The sequence below is a fragment of the Kogia breviceps genome, chromosome 12, assembly GCF_026419965.1.
Source record: "Kogia breviceps isolate mKogBre1 chromosome 12, mKogBre1 haplotype 1, whole genome shotgun sequence".
Lineage (NCBI taxonomy): Eukaryota > Metazoa > Chordata > Mammalia > Artiodactyla > Physeteridae > Kogia > Kogia breviceps.
Window position 1 is genome coordinate 5,966,541 of NC_081321.1, and position 20,250 is coordinate 5,986,790.

At 52.0% G+C, this 20,250-nt stretch overlaps 1 protein-coding gene across 19 annotated transcripts; it reads right to left on the reverse strand.

The window, feature by feature from the left end:
• Positions 1-281: 281 nt before the first annotated feature.
• On the reverse strand, positions 282-19,652 carry ZNF384 (zinc finger protein 384). 19 transcript variants are annotated; one of them, XM_059082547.2, is made up of 12 exons: positions 19,453-19,471; positions 18,226-18,285; positions 11,554-11,624; positions 11,029-11,266; positions 10,745-10,792; positions 10,209-10,542; positions 9,269-9,361; positions 5,538-5,762; positions 4,655-4,837; positions 3,099-3,177; positions 2,167-2,325; positions 282-1,606 (listed from the first exon to the last, which is right to left on the reverse strand). In XM_059082547.2, exons 3-12 carry the CDS (start codon positions 11,617-11,619, stop codon positions 1,241-1,243), a joined length of 1,791 nt encoding a protein of 596 aa, XP_058938530.1. In that variant the 5' UTR covers positions 11,620-11,624; positions 18,226-18,285; positions 19,453-19,471; the 3' UTR covers positions 282-1,240. The 19 variants fall into 19 exon arrangements, with proteins under 19 accessions (XP_058938530.1, XP_058938519.1, XP_066864728.1 ...); XM_059082536.2 differs by lacking the exon at positions 19,453-19,471 and adding an exon at positions 19,187-19,437; XM_067008627.1 differs by lacking the exon at positions 19,453-19,471 and adding an exon at positions 18,815-18,975.
• Positions 19,653-20,250: the final 598 nt, after the last annotated feature.

Here is a 20,250-nt window from a genome sequence, read left to right on the forward strand (position 1 = left end):
CCACTGCCTCTGATCCTTTTACACGAATTTATTTCTATACAAGGTTCTAAAAACACCCCTTGGTTTTGTACATAAGTTTTTCTTTTTTTCCTCATTTTAAATTACTTTATAACAATTGGTTTCCTGATTTTTTTTTTCCATTTTCTCCTTTCTCTGAAATCTGCCATGATTTAAAAAAAAAAAAAAAAAAAAGACGAAAGGAAATTAAAATGCCATTGGCCAGAAGACAGGGTGGAGAAAAACAAAAGGGACAAAAATAAACAGAACATCAAATATGAAAATTCTCAGAGATAATGCATTTATAAACACAGAAATGGTTACAACAAAGATGGCCGTGATGAGTGGGTATATATATATTTATATATATATATTTATATATAAATCCGTGTCCGGCAACTGACCGCGGCACCTAGGGAGCTAAGTCCAGTCCTTGCATCGGCCCCGAACCCTCCCTTCTCTGCAGCCCCCTTATTGTGGGGTTTCATAAAGAACCCGCAGCTCCTTAGGCTGGGGACGGGGAGACTGAGCACAGGGCCTCGGCTGGCAGCGAAGGGGAGAGGCTCCAAGGAAAGCCATAACCCACACTTCTAAGCCACCGTCGGCCATTTTGGGGATCTCCGGCCCCTTGGGGACCACATCTCGGCCCTTTTGCCCCTTTACAAATAAAGGGGGTCTGACCCGCCCCAGACCTCCCTCCAGCATCAGGTAGGAAGTGAAGTGAGATCATGAGGGGAAGAAAACGGCTCCCAGGGACAGGGGCACGGGAGGAACCTCTGTTCTCTCGCAGGCAAGAACAGAACAGGAGGCTGCTTGCATTTAGGGCTTCCTCCTCTGTGACGTCTGGGAGTGCCAGCCTCTAGTCCTCTGTCAGCCCGAGCTTGGAGGATTACGAGGGTGAGGAGAGAGTAAGTGCCCACGCTGGAAAAGTCTCTATGAGGTCATAGCAAACCCCTCCCCTGAGCACCAACCCCCAATGTGAAAAGCTACGCTTAGGCGGGAGGCTGCTGGGTTACGCGACCAGCTCAGTGCTCCTCTGCCATTCGGGAGGGCTGACGTTCCTTCGGAAGAGGAGCTGAGACAATAAGGATGGTATCCTGTGAGAGAAGGCCATGCCTGAGGCCCAAGGAGATGGAGCCGTGGCCTGTCAAGGAAGAAGAGGACTTTTCCCACCAAGAGGAGCTGGAGAAAGAAGGGACCAGAGCCTCTCTCCCCTCTCCCCGGGGGACGGCAGCACAGGTCTCTACGAGCTGGCCAGGTGCTCTACCTGGATGGTGCTGGTGGTGACGGTGAGGCAGATGTCCTTGTGGTGCTCTGCCGTCTTATAGGGGGTCAGGTCGAAGGAGCACTGGGGCGGGGGATTGGGGTTGCTGTCCCCGCCACCCCCGCCCTGAGGAGCCGCCCCCGGGGACTGGAAGTGCGGAGGCTGTGGCGGCTGCTGCTGTGGCTGCTGCGAAGCCTGGGAGGCCTGGGCCTGCGCCTGCGCTTGGGCCTGCGCTTGCGCCTGGGCCTGGGCCTGGGCCACTGCCGCCGCTGCCGCCGCTGCCTGCACCTGCTGCTGGAGATCAGGAGGGTTGTGTTTGCGCATGTGCTTCATCAGGTACGTTTCCTGAGGGGGATGGAAGAGGGGTTGAGGGGAGAAAGAGAAGGAAGGAAGCTCCCTGTAACCAGCACCCCGGGCTGTTACCTTGAACAGAACGACGCTTATACAGAGGTGCTCTGGAGCCACGCACGTTCTCCCCACGAGCCACTTTCAGTGCTCGCACCAGTGGACAAGTGGTGGGGGGAACCTTTAGGGTAACCGTGGGCATTCAACTGGCACGGGGAAAGCTGTCACTCTCTCAAAGATCTCTGACTGGAACAACCTGACCACCTTTTTCTGGAGTCTAATGGAAAACATCTAACTGAAATCTCTCGTCTCTCACAATTCCAAGATGCTTTCTTTTGTCCTATGTCTCAGTAAAATGAAGAATCACTGCTGAGCAATCGCTATAGGCTTAAGGGACCAGGCACCCCCCGATTCCTCAGCTCTGGGTCTTTTCAGTTTCTGTTCTCTTTACTGATCCTGGAAGTTGGAGCAAGGGATGGGGTGTGTTCACTGCGGCAGCTCTTTATCAGAAAGGTGGGGTGAAGCCGCTTGCGGGGGAGGGGGGGTCTGTGAGTGCTCACCGACGTGTATGCCCGGCTGCAGATGGTGCAGGTGTACACCTTGGCATGCTTCACTGTGTGCGTGGACAGGTGCACCTCCAGCGAGGTTGCGTCTGTGTACGCCCGGTGACAGTTGTGGCACTTGAAGGGTTTATCTTTGTTGTGCTGCCGCCTGTGGGACTGAGAAAATAAGGAGAAATCAGGATGGCACGCGCCAGACTCTGCCCTCCTGCCTCCTTGACCTTAATGGAAAGCCCTGGGCTGGGTGCCAGGCCTCCTGGGTTCTCTTCCGTCTGAAGGCAGCAGAAATTGCTTCAAATGAAACTTCCGACGCTACCAGCTAAGGGAAGCAGCATCCTGCAGGATCCTTAAAGCCAGAACGGCGGCTACGCCTGGTCCCACTAGTCCAGTGGTTCTCAACGGGAGAACGGGGATTGCTAGGGAACACCAAGACCTTTTCAGGGGGCCCACAAGGTCAAAACTATTTTCAAAATGATAATAAGAAAAAGACCCTGTTTGTCTTCTCACTCTCATCCTTTCATGACTATACAGAGATTACACGATGTGTAATGTTGTAAAGACTGAACGCAGCACATAAGAGAATCTCTCCATCTTCTAGTAAGCCAGACATTAGAGAAACGGGCATAAACATAAAGCAATGCCGTTCCTCTCACTAAACTTCTTTTTGTGGGGAGGGAGGTTAAGAGATATGTTATTTATGTTAATGTACAATGGGGTTTGTTATTTTTAAACAAATTACTAAGTAGCTTGTCAGTTTCATAATGTCTACGTAATTAGGTGTTACCCACATCAACGAAAGCTCTTTGGGCTCCCCAGTGACTGTTAAGAACGTAAAGCGTCCTGAAAACGTTTGAGAACCACTGTACTAGTCAAACGGCACTGTGACCCCAAGTCTTAGACTCAAGGCCTCGCGTAGAGGGTGGAACACCTACCTGCAGGTTGGAGAGCTGTGTGAAGGCTTTCTCGCAGCCCGGGTGGGCACATTTGTACGGCCTATCCCCGGTGTGGATTCTGCAAGGGACGAGAGAAGAAGAAAGGGGAAGGACATCAGCAAGGCCGCTCAGGGACCAGCGGCTTAACAGGCCTCCTCTGGGAGCACAGGGTGGGTCTCCAGGAGACGCCGGCTCAGGCCAGCGGGCCCGACTGCTGCTCGCTGCCCACACCACTCCGCTCAAGCTGGGCTCCTCTCTGCTGGGGCAGGGCCGGGGGCTTGGCAGCCAAGGCGCAGGGAGGCCACGATCCGGCAGCCAAGGCAGCTCCGACGGTCACCGGCCCTCACGAGAGTTCAGAAATGTGAGATAAACACACGGCGAGAACAAAGAAACACGTAACACTTCTCCCGTGGCCCCCAACATACAGCCAGAAACTACCCCTTCAGCCTTCGCACCAATCCCAGAGAAAGTTCTGGGGTCAAAGAAAAGCACAGAGTTATGCGAACCGTGAAGGGCAGCAGCAACATCGATGCTGGTGGAAGCTCCTTGGGGCCTTTCCCAGCTCAGCCCCTAACGGCAGGAAATGCGTAGGTTAGTACTGACGTGACCTCTTTCCAAACACTATAGGGCCCTGTACTGAGACGAGCCAAGGACTTGAGGGGTTGGCAGACCTCTGCTCCTCGGCGGGGACTTCAGAAGCATCTCTGTGACCAGGTGCTTTTCGAGATCCCGGGTGTAATACCCTGAAAACCTCGCAGGACACGTCTCCTTGCGAGGGAAGCCCGATTCCTCCTCTTTGAGAAGCAAGCTGTCGGAACACTTTAAGGGAGATCGCCACCTCCGGAAGCAGCCGGGAGAGGAGACCTGTGGCCAGCAGCAGTCTGGACTCCAGCTCAACTTGAGATCCCACTGAAGGAGACCATCAGCTCTTCCAGGAGGCAGGCCCACCTCCGAGCCACTCCAGATTCACGGGACAAAGTGCACGTCCTTACGGAGTCGGGGCGTTTCTGTTTCATTTGCCGCTCCTCTGTGAACATTTACGCTGCGCTTTGTTCTCTCCTGTACTCCTGGCATCCCTTGGAGTTTTGCTTGGTGCTGTAGGTGTCGCTGGGTTGGTACCCAGCTAAAGTCTGATTATGCCTCCTCCCATTCACAATCGGTGCCCCAAGGGCCAGAGGGATGGTCTTCTCCAACCAAATGGCTCTGCTTTGGCATCGAGGAGAGAATCTTGCAGGATGTGTGCACAGGTGTCTCCAGGGAGGGAAATGAGGGAAGGAAACGTCGGCTCTGCTCCCAGTGAGTTTCCTCCTCCCTCGGATCAGGGAACGTCCCACAGTCACTGTGTCTGCTCGGCGCTGCTTCTGCCCCACAAGGGCTCTCTGGGCATCCACTTGCATCTCCAGTCCTGCTTGGTCTTCCTCCCAGATGCCAGCTGCGCTCTCCTCCGGCCAGCTCTCTCCCCCGCCCCCCGCATGCGGGTTTTTGTGTGTGTCCGGGGCGGGGGTGGGGAGGGCATGCCCGCGGGGCGGGGGCAGTCGCCCGCCACTCTCCCTTACCGTGTGTGCTGCTGGAGGTGGGAGAGCTGGCGGAAGGCCTTCTGGCAGTAGGAACAGTTGTAGGGCTTGGCCCCCGAGTGGATACGGAGGTGCTGGGCCAGGTAGGAGGTGTTGGCGAAGGTCTTGGAGCAGTGCGGGCACTTGTGGGGCTTGATGGTCTCCGTGTGCATCTTGGAGTGGATCCTGCCGGAGAGGAGAGGAGGGAAGGGGGCAGGAGGGAGCGGTTCGACACCAAGGGCTCAGCTCTCCGCTGGGTGAAATGATGTTGCTTGACGGATGAGAGCACCCCTCCTCCCTCCCCCCAAACCCGCGCCGGCCTGGAGAGGCTCGTGAAGAGGACACCCACATCTAGGTTGCTGCTGATCTTAAGTCGGTGGCTAGAATGGCAGTGAGATGATGAAGAGCTGCGCCCCCGGCTCCTGCGACCTTAAAGATCTCGGTGTCGTCAGCCCTCTGCTTTGCGCCAAGGTTACACACTCACCACAGACACCCTGCTTCCAAACAGTAATCTGAACAAAGACCAACACCGCCTGTGCCCCATGGACCTGAGGTTGAATGCACACCTTGGCTCTGAACTGAAGCACACAGTAAAAGCAGGGCCTGCTCTGCAGAAGATTTCCAAACACAGACACAGAGAGAAGCCACACAAATCGTTCCAGACTTTGGGACCGGAGAGCACAATTTTCCAGGCACCACCCCCAAGCTGCAGGGATGTGTAGTTTAGTTTTCACAGACAGCAGTGGGAGAAAATCGAGGCTCCCAAAGGGCAGAGTTGAAAGGGACAAAAGAAAACATGTGGAGAAAAGAGGAGGCGTGGGCCACGTGGCCTCGGGGTGAGGGGTCCACGGCGGGGAGTCAGGGGGGAGACTGAAAGCAGCCTTACCGGGTGTGCTGCTGGAGGTGGGAGAGCTGGCGGAAGGACTTCTCACAGAAGTTACAGCTGTAGGGCTTGGCCCCCGAGTGGATGCGGATGTGCTGGGCCAGGTAGGAGCTGTTGGCGAACGTCTTGGAGCAGTGCGGGCACTTGTGGGGCTTGGTCTCGGTGTGTGACTTGGAGTGGATCTGCATCTCCGACTTCGAGTAGAACGTCAGGGAGCACATCCGGCACCTGGGCCGAGGGAGGCGGCGGTTAGGCCCCGCCCACCGGGAGGGCGCCGCTGAGCCCGCCCCTCCGCTTCCACAGATGCCGGCCTATCCGCTCTCTCTTCTATTCCAGCGACAGCGCGAGGCCCTCGAGAGGAGGAGCTCCATGTTTTCTATCTTTACAGCCTGCACTTCTAACACAGCCCAACACAAGAATTTCGTAAGTGTTTGCTGAATGCCTGGACTCCCTAAGTGTGCACGTAAACAAGAATTCAACCAGGTAAGACGGGAAAATCTTATTACAGGCCCTGGGCTGGCATGGCTTTCACCGGACCAGGAATATCACCTAACTTCTGTTTTCCTTCGGCCTGTAACTTGACTTCAGCCTTTTACAGAACCCCTTTCCCCAGTTTCCCGTGGAGAAAGCACATCCCTCAGGTAATCCTCAAGCCCCTGAGGTGACAATGCGGACAAACGGACTAGATGCCTCAGGGGACTCTTCTCCTGTCTCCTCAGCTAATTGTCTTCTCTCAGAGTTTCTCCTTTTTGCCAGTGATTTCTAGAGGGATGAGGTGAAGAATTATCAGGATTACTTGGAGGGGGCTTTTCCCCAAACCGTATGTCCGGCCTCCGCTCCGTATCTGATGTTCCACCGACTCCCCCCATCCCCCGGCCCCCTGGCAATCAAGTGAGAATTACTTCCGCAATGAGCCAAGGCGACTGCCGGAGTGGCTGTGGCCCTCAAACATTCAGGAGCAAAAGGCTGGCGAAACGCCGAGCTTCCCCGCGAAACCTTCCTCCTTCCCGGCGCACCGTGCCCGCGCTTCGGGTTGACAACAGTATCATCGGAACATACTTTCACGCACCATCTGAGCCGGTAACCCTTCTCCCTGCTCTGACACCGCCCAACAGTATCAAACAAGGAGGCCCGCGGGCAAGATAAGTCACAGCTCTTCAGACTTTACTGGGCGAAAGCTATCTACGTGTGAGCTGGCGCCCATCCCTCAAGCGACTCACGGGCACACGGTGTGGGCTGGCAGCCGAGGGCCGCGGCCCAGAAGCCAAGCAGCTGGGGCAAGTCCCTCTTCTCTGAGACCCACACAACTTCTCTCTCTAAGAGGGGCTTAGCATGGTGAAGGGTGACTTCTGCTGTTCTCCTGATCCCAAGAGAATATTCAGAGAATAACTGAGATGCAGACTAAAAAGAACTCTGAGCTCCTCAGAGAAGCAGAGACCACTGTTACTTGGGGGCATGGTTCCTGTATTAATGCTTCTATTAAAAATCCAATCACTGAGGCCACTTTCTAGTTCTCGACTCACCTGGTAAGTCTGAAAGAAATCCGATTACCTGTTTACCAACCCCCGGCTGCTGTCTGCGATGCCCAACCATTGGGCGGGAGGGCGGGGGGTTCTGTTTCTAGTTAGCAGGCTCCGAAGGACACAGCCAACGGAAGCCTGGACACCGGGGCTCTACTCAGGGTTCAGTTACAGGCTGGCTCGTCAATCTAGACCTCAATTTTCTGGTCTGTAAAATGGAGAGATAAATAACTGCCCCCAAAAGGGCCAGCAAACACCCAGGATGGTCAATGGGAAGCCACGCATTCTCTAACAATAAAACCGCATTCATGTTAGCAGCGTCAGTGCTGAATGAGCTCATGCTACTATGTATTTCACTAAAACTGAGGTTAGAAAACTAGACACATTGCCACTTGGAGAGGAACTGCACTGGAGTTACAAAATAACTTCCCTCCACTAAGATTTCTCAGACAGGTGGAATGATTTTAGCTCAAACAAAACCTCCTTAGTTTGCCTGGGAATGCTGAACACATAACTGCACCCCTTAACCTGAAATTAATTATAGAAGAGAAAATAACCCTCTTCCTCAAAGTTTTCAACTAGGCAAGAATCTGCAAAACTTAAACTCACCGATAACGGACTGCCAACGAAACGAGCCGTCTCCGGAGGTGTGAGTATAATACGGAGAATCATCACAGTAACATCATAATCACGGCAGTAACAGTTGCCACCTGTTGTGGTGCCTGATCCTGCTGGGCGCCAACTAGGTCCCTTAAACACATTGTTTCCGCTCCTTAGAACAACCTGGCAAGTACTGTCCCTGTTCTACAGAAAGGAGCACAAAGGCTCAGAAAGGTAAAGCAATTTGCCAAAGGGCGAACAGTGATTCATCCTCACCTAACCCTTAGATTCCTCACACTAGACGTATCCAGGGGGAAGCTGGACCATCCTATCACCTGCCAGAAATGCTTAAACACTAGAAGTACAGAGAAGCCAAATAAGTACAAGCCTAACGCAAGGTGTCAGGTGCTGGGAAAGAAACCCGATTACGAGAGCTGTGGCAGTGGCAGTGGCCGTGTCGCTGGGTGCACAGCTCCGGGGGCACCATTCACACCCGACACCACAGCAGTGCTCCCTTGGAGGCATGCCAGGCAATGGCCTTGGTTACAGTAACCGCTTTGAAGTGAACTATCAACCCTTTTTCCCCTAAGATGTTCAAAAACACTTTCAGATACTCTGATTTTCCCTCGAAACATTTCCACGGGATAGATGAGGGCCATGACTGGTCTTCAAATTTTACTAGAAATAAGTTGACTTGCCCAGAGAAAAAGAACCCAGTTCCCCCAATACCTAGTCAAATGCCACAGACCACAGGAATGGATGTGGTTGGCCCACACCTGCATCGAAACAGGGATTCTTGGTGATTAAAAAGATTCCTTTGGAACCTCAGAGTTCCGAGTTTCTGAAGAAATTCCGTTTCCCTATAACAGAATCAGTCTCCCTTACATTCAGAGTTCTCTTTAGTCACCTGGAGGTAGTGTGTGGAAAACCCTATCAGGGCTGCCCTCCAATCGTATGGGAAGTCCAGAAATAGCTTTAATGTGGGTCCGGAAGACAAAGAGAGAGAAACCTTGGCAGAACCAGATGACGCTGATCCACGTGAAGGGCCCTACAGAGCGTCAGGGAGCCCTCCCACCGTTCCTGCAACAACCGGTCTTGTTCAGGTGTAGCTCCACGTCACAATGACCTCACTTTAAGCCAATACATACAAATCCAAATTTCTATAAAATAAATTTAAAAGGGATTTGCATTTTATGGAATGATACCTTTAAATGAACCAAACTTGTCAAGTACCTTTATAATATGATATGATGTAATAAACATTGTTCAGGAACTCTTTTACTGTATAAAGTGGGGGCACACCTGTAATAATAAAGCTGCAGTGAACTTTCAGATTATGAGCTGGAATTCTGCAGTGCTCAATACTTTCTGCATAGCAACACTCCCCTCATTCTGACTTACAAAGACGAATTTAAACGCTCTGAACTGTCCATGGTAGAAGTGTACAACACATAAAAGTAAATGCTAAATGATGACTATTTCTCATCTCTTTCCAAGTTCCCAACATTTCAAACCTCATTTGATATATACTCCCAACAACTGGGAGGCATAAACAGAATTCTCCCCATTTTACAGATGAGGAAACTGAGGCCCAGAGAGGGGAAAAGGACTTGCCCAGGGTCACACAGCAAGTTCGTGGTGGAGCCGGGAACTGAATCCATGAGCCCAAGGCTCTGTCCATTTCCTGTGCCGCAGTTCCCTTCGCTCCTAAAATGGGAACAACATTGCCCATCTCGGTACCCTAAGGACAGACCCAGTCTCCCAGCCATGCACATCTACCCCTGTCTGCGTCAAAGCTGTGACGGTGGTTATTCCACTCTGTACACTGGGACCAGACTCCCCAAACCCACTAGGGTCCTTGACGGTTCTCAAGGGGATTAAAAGATTTCCACCTTTCAAAGGGCGGGGAGTTTAGATATGTAATTATTTTTGTATAGTACCGCATGCAAATATGCTTATAATGCTTTTTGGCAGTGGACCACTTAAAGGAAGTGGAGGATCAAAAGAACTTCCATGAATGAGAAAGTGAGCAAATAGCCATTTCACAAGCATATACTCCACAGGGGGGAAGGGGAGGTATCCTATTCATTCCACCTTTTTATACAGACCCCTCCCATCATCCCAACCATGCAGGGTCAGGCAGGCTCAACGCTCAAATACGGCCCAAGAACCGGTGGATAGCACACCGGTTAAGGTTAGGGGCTTGCCAGAAATGTTTCTTGGAAAAATAGGAATGGAAAATGTAGAAACCAAAAAGGAGCTGGAGACAAGAGTCTCAAACCCAGTCTAAAGCCTCATTACAAGAAAGAAATTCCATTACGTCACCCCAAAATAAGTCAATGCTGAAGACCTCAAAAAAGGAAGGGGTGAAATGGGTCTGCATCCTGGGGAAGAGGAGCCAGAGAAGGGCCAGAAGCTCCACCTTCCTACCCCTCAACGGAACACCTGACATGCACGTGGATCTGAGGTGGAAGCTGCCAGAGCACAGAGCCCGACGGGGGCGAGGAAGCTGAGCGCGCCCCACCCCGTCCTGCCCAGGCTCTGATCCTTTTACCTGTAGGTCTTGCCGTCTTTCTGATGGTCATCGTCATCCTCGGGAGAGAGGACGTAAGGGTCGTTCATCTCGGGCAGCCCCGATTCCAGCATCCGCTTCTTCTTTCGGCCCCGGGGGGGCTTAGCGGCCACAGTGCCACCGCCGCCGCCACCGCCGCCTCCTTCCTCTGTTAGGGTCGATGCTACCTTCTTAGAGAGGTCAGGGACCACCTGCAGGGCTTGTGAGCCAGGGGGAAGAGCTGAGACAATCATGGGAGCCGAAATGGGGAAGGTCTGAGCTGACGAGGCTGTGGTCACGAGGGAGCCTGAGGGGGATGTGATGACCAAGCCGGGACCTAGGATTGGGAGAAACAGGAGACGGTGTCATGTTGCCCAGTCCTGGTCCTGGTCCTACGTCACTCTCCCCACATCATTGTCTATTTAACCCCTCCCCCCCACCCCCCCGCCCAGAGTATACAGGAAACCCCAAACCCTGTAGAAAAACAATGGTCTCCTAACCCCTGTCCCCACCCCGCCCCCAGTAACAGTGAGATTTACCCCTTGATTGACTCCCTTCTCTTCTCCACCTCTGAGAACAGGAGACTCCTTGATTCAGAGAAGGAAAGAATGTCACCTCCTCAAAGGCAGGGACCGCATCTTCTACTTCTTTGTATCGCCCACAATGCCTAGCGCATTGCTAGGCACACAGTAGGCACTTAATAAAAATCTGATTGAGTAATCAAACACATATCCCACTCCCCATGTCCTTGGCGCCCTCCAGCCTGGGGTACTGATCGTGGAGGATCAACACCTCAGATTGGAGAAGAGCAGAGGGTGCTCACCAGCGGTCATCAGTCCTGTCGACGGCACAGGGACCACCGTGATATTCTGGGTAACGGACGCCTGGCTATGTGGGGTCAGCTGGTCTGACTTGGACTCTGTGTCCATGCTGATGCCCGAGGGCAGGGACACGGAGGCAGGCACTGTCAGCAAGGTGGGGTAGTGGGGTGGAGCCAGCCCACAGCCCTTCTCTGGCAACAGCTGGTCCTTCATCTTGTTGATGAACATCGTGTTCTCAATCTGAAAGACAAGCAACGGGACAGTGGCCTCTGAGGGAGAGTCCCGAGTCCGTCTGCTCCCTCGGCACCTTGCACTGTCCATCCTCTGTGGGGATCAAAAGCGGGTGGTTAGTATCTGTGCTTCCAGAGAGCAGCTGAACAGAAACACTGTGTAATTCTCAATGATGGGGGGCCTGGCGAAACAGCATGGAATCCATCTTGCTTCGGTGTCCACGGTAATAGAACTTGCTACGCAGAGCTGAAAGAAGTACACAATGGAGCAGGAGCAAAAAACCAACCGCCACCTACCTGTCCTGAGACCGTGGGGATGGAAGGCCAGAAGTACGGGTTAGAATTGAAGTGAGATTCTTCCATTCTACCTGAAGAAGGAAACGAGACCACATCACACTCGGGAATCATGTGAAGCAGCGAGCAACGGGCGAGGGGCGCTGGGGAGCGCCTGGTCTCCTCCCACAGGGCTGGGGGTGGGTACTCACGACCGCAGGAGCTAGCGTACTAGTCCCTCTGGTCAGAGCCACTCACCACTATGTCCCCCTCCAACAGAGGCTATCCCCGTTCAGATGCTGGTGAAAGAACTCACACACGCCTCATCTACCCACACAGTGTTTCCTGTACCCCAAATAAACAGAATTGGTATTTCTTTCTTTTGCTGACAAAAAGAGAAACTGAAGTCACGAGAGAGGAAGGCATGGACCCAAGGTCCACACAAAGCAGATCACCGATCGGCTTGAAAACAGCCAGGGTACCTATGATTGTTCCTCTCCTTTCATCCCTCAAATCCATCTTCCTTGAAATAAAAAATTTCAAGGGTTCCAACTGACATGTCTATAGTTTCTCTGTAGCCTGAAAAGGTTCTAGGGAAATGCCCAAGAGAATTAAAGAATGAAATTGGCGAGAATCAGAATCAAGGTCTTTGGGGAACCAGACGGTATCTGAGGACCACGCCCCGTGGATCCCACCAAGGTCTGAGAACATCTGTGATGCTGCACTGGGTACCACACACACTGGACTCAGCAGTAAGAACCTAGGAGTTACCAGTTTTAAAAGGGGTTCTAGGGAGTTTCCTGGAGGTCCAGTGGTTAGGACTCTGCGCTTTCACTGCCGAGGGCTCGGGTTCAATCCCTGGTCAGGGGACTAAGATCCTGCAAGCCACATGGCATGGCCAAAGGAAGAAAAGGGGGACTGTTTCTAGCACCAGCACCCCAGATCTCCACCTAAAGGGATTTAGAACAGGGGCAATGGTGGGTGAGAACACACACACATTAGCAAACTCCTCTGTAGCTCTCAAACACTACACCTCTAAGAGTTCAAGTTCTCCTCTGTAGGCGGATGACAAGTAAGCTTAAGACCTGGGGAGGGAAGAATAAGAAGCAAGAAAAGGAATCCCTCAGAATCATGTTGCAAGTCACAGATGGGTCCGAACCCAGGATCCCCCCACTCGGTTTCATACTCTGACCGCTTCTCCTAACAAGGCTTAATTGCAGGCTATTGGTCCAGAGTAGCTTCCCAAAAGCCTCGGCCAGGAGAGGGCCGGGCTGGCAGCAGGCAGGTGAAGTGGGAGGAGGAGCCCAGCGGGAAGGGGAAGTGCGGAGGAGCGGGAACAAACACTGACACCGCGGTGCTGCTCTGGGCCGAGGGCGGCCAAGCTCCAGGAGGGCGGAAGGACCCACAGGACGCTGTGACTTGTAGCCTGGTCACCACATGGTCCCACTGAGGACACGCTGGAGGCGAACACCAGGGATTCTAAGAGATGGGTGGGTAGACCGGGCAGAGAAACTGGGGCTCAGGCAGTGACTAAGGAAACCAGGAAAGTTCTTCAGCAAAGGAGGTGAAGCAAAAGATCTCACTCTAAATGCAACGGTGTTCCTGGTCCTTCTCCAGAAGTCTCATCACATTTTTTGCTCTACTGAACAACACTCTAAATTTTCATAAAACCTATAAAAGGAAGCAGAACTGAATTTCAGCCTATTTTTCCCCAAAAGTAGCAAAGTAGAGTAGCAAACCTGTGGCCACCACAGCTTCACACAAATGAGACTCAACTTTAAATGCCCTGAGGGTCAGGCACAGACAAATCCTGCTCCCGGAGTTATAAACACAGTAAAACCAGACACTCTCCGCACGGGTGCCACCCAGTTCCCTGCCAGCTTTATAAAGGGCCTTGAGCCTCAGGCCCTCCGTAGGCAATGGACATTGAGAAACAGTGAGATCACAGTGTAAGGGGACCCGATCTTGCCCAGCTTTGGGGGAGGCAGGGGCCACATCCTGAACTGCCCCCAGGCTCTAACACAGGACCCCACCACCCAGTAGGCAATTCCATACTTGGGGAATCGAGTGGCAGCAGACTACGCATACGGACCCTGAAAGCCAAGCCAAGGGCTCCAACTGGGACCCACAGCCCCCATCCCTCTAACCATGTAGCCGAGAGGCCTGAAATCGACAAGGGTGGCGGCTGTGGTGGAAATGCAGTAGAGAATCAGGCTGGAGAGTAAAGGAAAGGAGGATCTAATCATAATATCCCCCAAAAGAGACAAGGAAGTAAACGCATTACGGATGTGAAAACTTAGGAGGGAGGAACTGAGAGCCTGAAAATAAGGCTGTCCTCAGGGTCCTGGCGAATAAGGCTCCTCCCTGTGCCCAAACTACATCCATCTTAGTGTCCTGCCACGGGCTCAGGGGAAGCAGTTTCTGAGTCAAACATGGCCTGCGGGTTGTTACAAAGGGGCACGAAGTGACCTGGAGGACAATATCACCACCACCATTAGCATCTATTAAGAGCCCGCTGTGTTCAAGGTTCTGTTCTGAGCGCTTTACAACCATCACGCCATTTAATCCCACAACAATTCTATGAAGCAGGACAGTGTAATCCCTATTCTTCTGTTTTCTTTCTCTTTAAAAAACATTTTACTGAAATGTAGTTGATTTATAACCTTGTGTTACCCATTTTTCAAATGAGGAAACTGGAGGCAAACAGTAAATAGCAGAACAGCGATCTGAACCCAGGACCAAAGAGCAAGCTAGAAAAGGGTCCTACAAGAGACCAACTTAAGTACATGCTCTCTGATGCTGGGGCTTGATTCACAAATCAAAATTTAAACTATTTCCAGAAATGGACTATATACTTTTCAGGTAGTTCTCAATAAACGCTTTCAACAATGAAGTTTTCGGGGAATTCCCTGGTGGTCCGGTGGTTAGGATTCCACACTTTCACTGCCAAGGGCCCAGGTTCAATCCCTGGTCAGGGAACTAATATCCCACAAGCCACAGCATGGCTGCCAAAAAAAAAAAAAAAAACCACACCATAAACGAAGTTTTCAATGACAGCAAAATGCAGTGAAAGATGATATCCTCTGTCCACATCCAGTGAAACCTCACTGATTTTAGAATGATGGGGTCTGAATTAAAAGGCCAGACTGTCCGGAAGGGGTAAATAGAAGAAAAGGCCTCTCCACCTCCCTGGATACCCAGTCTCTCACTCTGCTTTGGTTCTTAAAAGAACAAAGCTGAAGATCAGAACCACAGCTGCTCCTAGGACAAAATGATAACACGTGTCTGTGGGCTCCTGATAAATACATGAGCCCAAAAGGGGGGTGCACGGGGAGCCCTGCTTGCCCAACTGGAAACAATATCTGCCTGCAGGGTGACACCAGAGAAAGGGTCAACACTGATCTGATGCCAGAATGTGATGTAAATGGCCCCCCCTGGGGCTGGGTCACAGGGTGCCCTGGCACCAGCTCACCCAAATACCTGCCAACTGTTGTTTTACCACTTCTCCTTTCAACTCTCTATCACGCATGGAGGAACGCCCACCAAACCATCCTGACATCCAGGTACGCACATATGAACATTCTTGAAACCCCAAGAAAGTAATGATATCACAGGGAAACTTCATCTCTACACAGAGCGCCAGTTTTCTTTTGTTTGTTTTATATTTTGGCCACGCCGCACATCTTGCGGGATGTCAGTTCCCCAACCAGGGATAGAACCCAGACCACGGTAGTGACAATACCGAATCCTAACCGCTAGGCCACCAGGGAACTCCCCACAGAGCGTCAGTTTTGATGATTATGCCAACACATTAAAAACAAACCAGAAGGGGTTTACCCTAGACTGGGAAGGAAGAGGCAGGCTTCTATGAAAGCCCCAAAGCTCAGGAAAGAAGGAAAAACACAGTAGGTGGAAAGATGATGTTGGCAGATTGAAAATCTGGGTTCTAATTCCAACTTTAGTACCGCACCATGCCTCCGCTGTTCTCCAATAAGAAGGGACGTTTACTATAATTAAGTTGGACAGCATTTTCCTTTCAAGAGGTTCGGGAACTACATACTCCTTTTCCAATCTCAAAAGAAATCTTGGAAGACTGAGAAGGTGAAGAAAAAAGACAATATTAAGTTACGTCCATAAAACACATAGGAGGACTTGAACTCTTGAACCAGAGCTTTGTCCACCTGTCCATCCTTCCCCAGTGCTACCAGCCATCCAGAGATAAAGACATCACTGCCTCCAGCATTGCAGTTTTCGTAGAAGTGCTGAAGACCACCACTTCTTTCCTGGTACTTACAATTTTTACATTTTTTTCCCCAAAAATAAAGCATGATTTTCTTTTCTCAAGAAAATAACATTCTCTCACACAACCAACCTTTAGGAAATCATGAAATACACCAACCCAATTTAGTAGCCAGAGGATGGACCGAGGAATCAAGGCTTCCAGAATCTAGGTTTCGGCCCTACATCAGTAAATGACTCTGAGTAATTTACGACTCTCCTAAATTTCTACTTGGGTAGAGGATGGAAAAGTATAAAACCCCTAAAAAAATTCATATGGCACATGGGATTGAGATGGAGACAACACACAGGAGAAAATGAACAAAAGGCTCAAAGTACCCCTGAGGAGAGTCAGAGAGACACCTCCATGGGATGAGGACGATCAGTGACAATCTGCAGAAATTACACAGAGACCACATAATTATAAAGGAACTACCCAAAAGTATCAGATCCACAGCCCCCAGCTTACTAATCACCACCTAGAAGCACTAACAAGAAAAAGAGATGCAAAAAACAATCAACTCAAATTCAACTACAGAAAGAACTTGAGGGGCTTCCCTGGGGGCGCAGTGGTTAAGAATCCACCTGCCAATGCAGGGGACATGGGTTCCAGCCCTGGTCTGGGAAGATCCCACATGCCACGGAGCAACTAAGCCCGTGCACCACAACTACTGAGCCTGTGCTCTAGAGCCCTCGAGCCACAACTACTGAGCCTGCATGCCACAACTACTGAAGCCCGAGCGCCTAGAGCCCGTGCTCTGCAACAAGAGAAGCCACCGCAATGAGAAGCCCACACACTGCAACGAAGAGTAGCCCCCGCTCGCCGCAACTAGAGAAAGCCCGCGTGCAGCAACGAAGACCCAACGCGGTCATAACTAAAAAAAGTAATTAATTAATTAAAAGAAAAAAGGAGGGCTTCCCTGTTGGCGCAGTGGTTGAGAATCCGCCTGCCGATGCAGGCGACACGGGTTTGTGCCCCGGTCCGGGAAGATCCCACATGCCGCGGAGCGGCTGGGCCCGTGAGCCATGGCCGCTGAGCCTGAGCGTCCGGAGCCTGCGCTCCGCAACGGGAGAGGCCACAACAGTGAGAGGCCTGTGTACCACAAAAAAAAAAAAAAAAAAAAAAAAAGAGGAAAGAACCTGACACATGGATCTCAGACGCTCTATTGAAAAAAACTGTTCCAAAATGCACAACTGCAGAAAGGTTGCAACATTAGCTAAAGATTTGAAGTGAGGAAACACACAGGACCATTTTTCCTCAGGAAAAAAAATCTTTTTCTCAGGTCCTAAGGGCATTCAAGAAGGGCCATCCCAATAGGATCTGGGGACTTCCTACTGTGAACTCTCCCAAGTACAAAATAACTGAGAACAGGTTTATCCCAATTCTATTGGGAAAGACCATCACACCATGCCCAAAGAGAGCAACAGGACCACTACCACCACACAGCTGGCAATCGGAGCCAGCACCTTCTACCCTGGGCACCACTGGCCCACTGTACCTGCACCCTGCAGGAAGAACGCCATAGCGGCTCCCCTTGCCCTGCCCGTTCCACTATTAACTGACGGATCAGAGCATTGTGAGGCAGGAAAGAAAAAACAAACAAACAAACAAACAAAGACTGGAGAAGAGGGAATATGCACCTAATATTTAATCACCAACTTGGCTCAGAAACCGATGGGGAATAAATTTTATAAATCAGCCTGGAATTGGTTCTCAGAAGACACCTCTAAGATTATAAGCTCTGAACTCAAACTCTTTGGGGTTGATATATTGTCACTTGCAGGGAACCTAAAACTCAATCACCATCAAACCTCATATTCTGAATTCTTCCAGAGCTACTTCTGGAGTCTACTCCATACAGTTTTATCCATTTTACTTCAAACTACCCACGAATCAGTTTTTTTCCCCAAAACTTCACCCTGCCACGTCAAATTCAAATGACACCACGCCACGGATTCTAATCACTCACCAGATCCACGCCAAACACTGAAGCAACGTTAAGGATACAAACTCCACTCTAAACTCAGTTCTGCTTGTTCCAAACATGGGAAAGCAATTCCATTAGCTATGCCACAAAGGCTACACTGGCAACTAGGGCCCATTTATCTCCAAAGCAGAATAAATTTCTCCTTTGGACACAATGCAACACTGCTTAGTGAGTTCACCTGAGCATTTCACAACTCATTCTTGTTGAGGACTGGTGGGTATGGAAGGTGACAGGGTACAATGCCAACTTTCTGCACAAAACTTCCTGCGTATCCTCAAGAGATAATACGAAGAGGCTGACTTTTCTCCCACAGCAAACACCAGTATTACTATTACTTGAACAATTGTCACGCTGTCCGCAAAAGGGCCATTTGATTATGACCCCTTCGCCCCCCAAAACTGTAAAAGCCATTAACCCCAAATTGTCTTACCCTCTCTCTCTCTTCCTCCTGTCGTCTTATTCCTTGTCCTTTCCAGGGCTCCTGAACTTTCTGTAAACAAATTGTCTGGGTTACAGGGGCCGGTAAGGGTGCAGCCACCGGAGAACTGTGGAGAACCTCAGGAATTCTTTGACCATCAGCACTCAGTCCAGAAGGCAGGCGGACCCCCGACCAACGATCCAAAGATGCAAGGATAGAACAACAAGAGTGCAGGGCCACCCCCTATGTGGATACGAGGGAAATACATCCAATTCCCAGGAACTAAGATGAACTCTACCACCAGTGCGTGGGGTCCACCCCTGGGCTCAGACACTGGTTCTTCTTGGTCTCCCGGGGCCGCAGGTAACCGGAGGCGGGGGCGGGGGGGCGTGGGGATGGTTAGAGAACAGAAGAGCTGGAAGAAGAGAAGCGTCCCTGCCTCCCAAGGATTGGCTCAGAAGGCAAAGCTGAGGACCCGGGGGGGATGCACAAGCCCTTGTGTCAGGCACAGTGCCAGTTCAGGCCCAGGCACTTCCTCTGGCCTCCCCCCCACCGCGAGGACTTCGCCCCTGCCTACCCAAGGCCCTGCGCCAAGAAGTACCTCCCTCAGCCTGCACAGTGGTTTAGCTACTGGAGACCCCGGCTGTCCCCCAGACACCTTCGCTGCCCTGAGACAGCCCCTGGGCGCCTTCTCCTGAGGTCGCCCACCACCCCTTCCTCTAAGACCCCTCTTTGGGACACCTCTCCTTCCTCTCCAGGGAGGTGAACTCTGCCACCCACCAGACAGACACCCGCCCCCTAAACCCCCCCATTCCTCCCCATCGCCCGCTCCTCCACAACCACTTCCGGTTCCGGGACGGACACACGTACAGTCCCATCGTGGACCCCCCCCTTCCCCGCCCCCCCAAGGAAAAGGGGAGGGGGAAGGAGCAGAGAGCTCGGCGCGCGCCGGCTGCAGCGGCGCGAGACTCACCCGGCGGCGACGGCTGCGGCGGCGCCAGAGCCGGAGCCAGAGAGCGGGAGGGGCGGCGTTTGCTGGGAAGGAGGGAGCCGAGTGCGGTGGGAGGACCCGGAGGGGGCGAGGGGAGGGGGATAGCGCCAGGCGAGCGCGCGGGCACGCACTTTAGGCGCGAGGCAAACCCACACACTCACACGCACGGATCGTGCGCGAGACACCCGCAGGGCGGGGGCGCTAGGCAGTGGGTGGCCCCCTCCCTCCCTCCCTCCCTCAACACTCACCCGGAAGTGGTGCCGCAGCTCGTGCTCCCGAGAACCCCGATTCCTCCACGCCCCCTCCCTCCCTCCCTCCCCCCACTGGCTCGGAGTTGAGCCGCGGTTGAGAGAAGGCGGGAGCGCCGGAAACGAAAAGGGGGGAGGGAGGGAAATAGCAATGTTGGGGGGGTGGCAATGGGGAAGGGGGGGGAAATGCAAAAGTCGAGTCACTTCCGGGAGCAGTTAGAGCACATCCGGCGCAGCTAGCGCTCAAGCATATGCAGGGCGGAAGTTACGACAAGTAGGGGCGGAAGTAGCTTCTGCCCGGGGACACGGTAGACCCCCCAGGGATGTGACGCCACAGCGGAAGTGAAGGTGGGTTCTGCTAAGGGCAGGAGCCGAACCTTCACGACTGCGGTTCCGGGCTTCCGGAAGGGACTTCAGAGGAAGTGGGAGGGTGGGAACGCGACAGGTTCATGAATTATGCATCAAGGTACGAGGGGCGGTATGGATTCTTAAAAGACGGGTCTTGGTTCCCTTACCCCAAGGGGACATAGGCAGACGTAGGGAGTTACCATTCTTTTTTCTTACATACTCTCAAGAATGTCGCAATGCTTTGAATATGAAAGAAAGGAAAAGGATGTGTCAGTTTTCTGAGGTCCCTCCTTAGGCCCAAAGCATGGCTAATAACCCCTCCCAAGCCTCAGGATCCGACCCCTGCCTAGCCACACCCTTTACTCTCTTTGCTTTGGTCTCTAAGTTCTTGTGGCCCTCTTCCACATCTTTATCTCCTACTCACCCAGCTTTACTTTTAAATATAGCGTT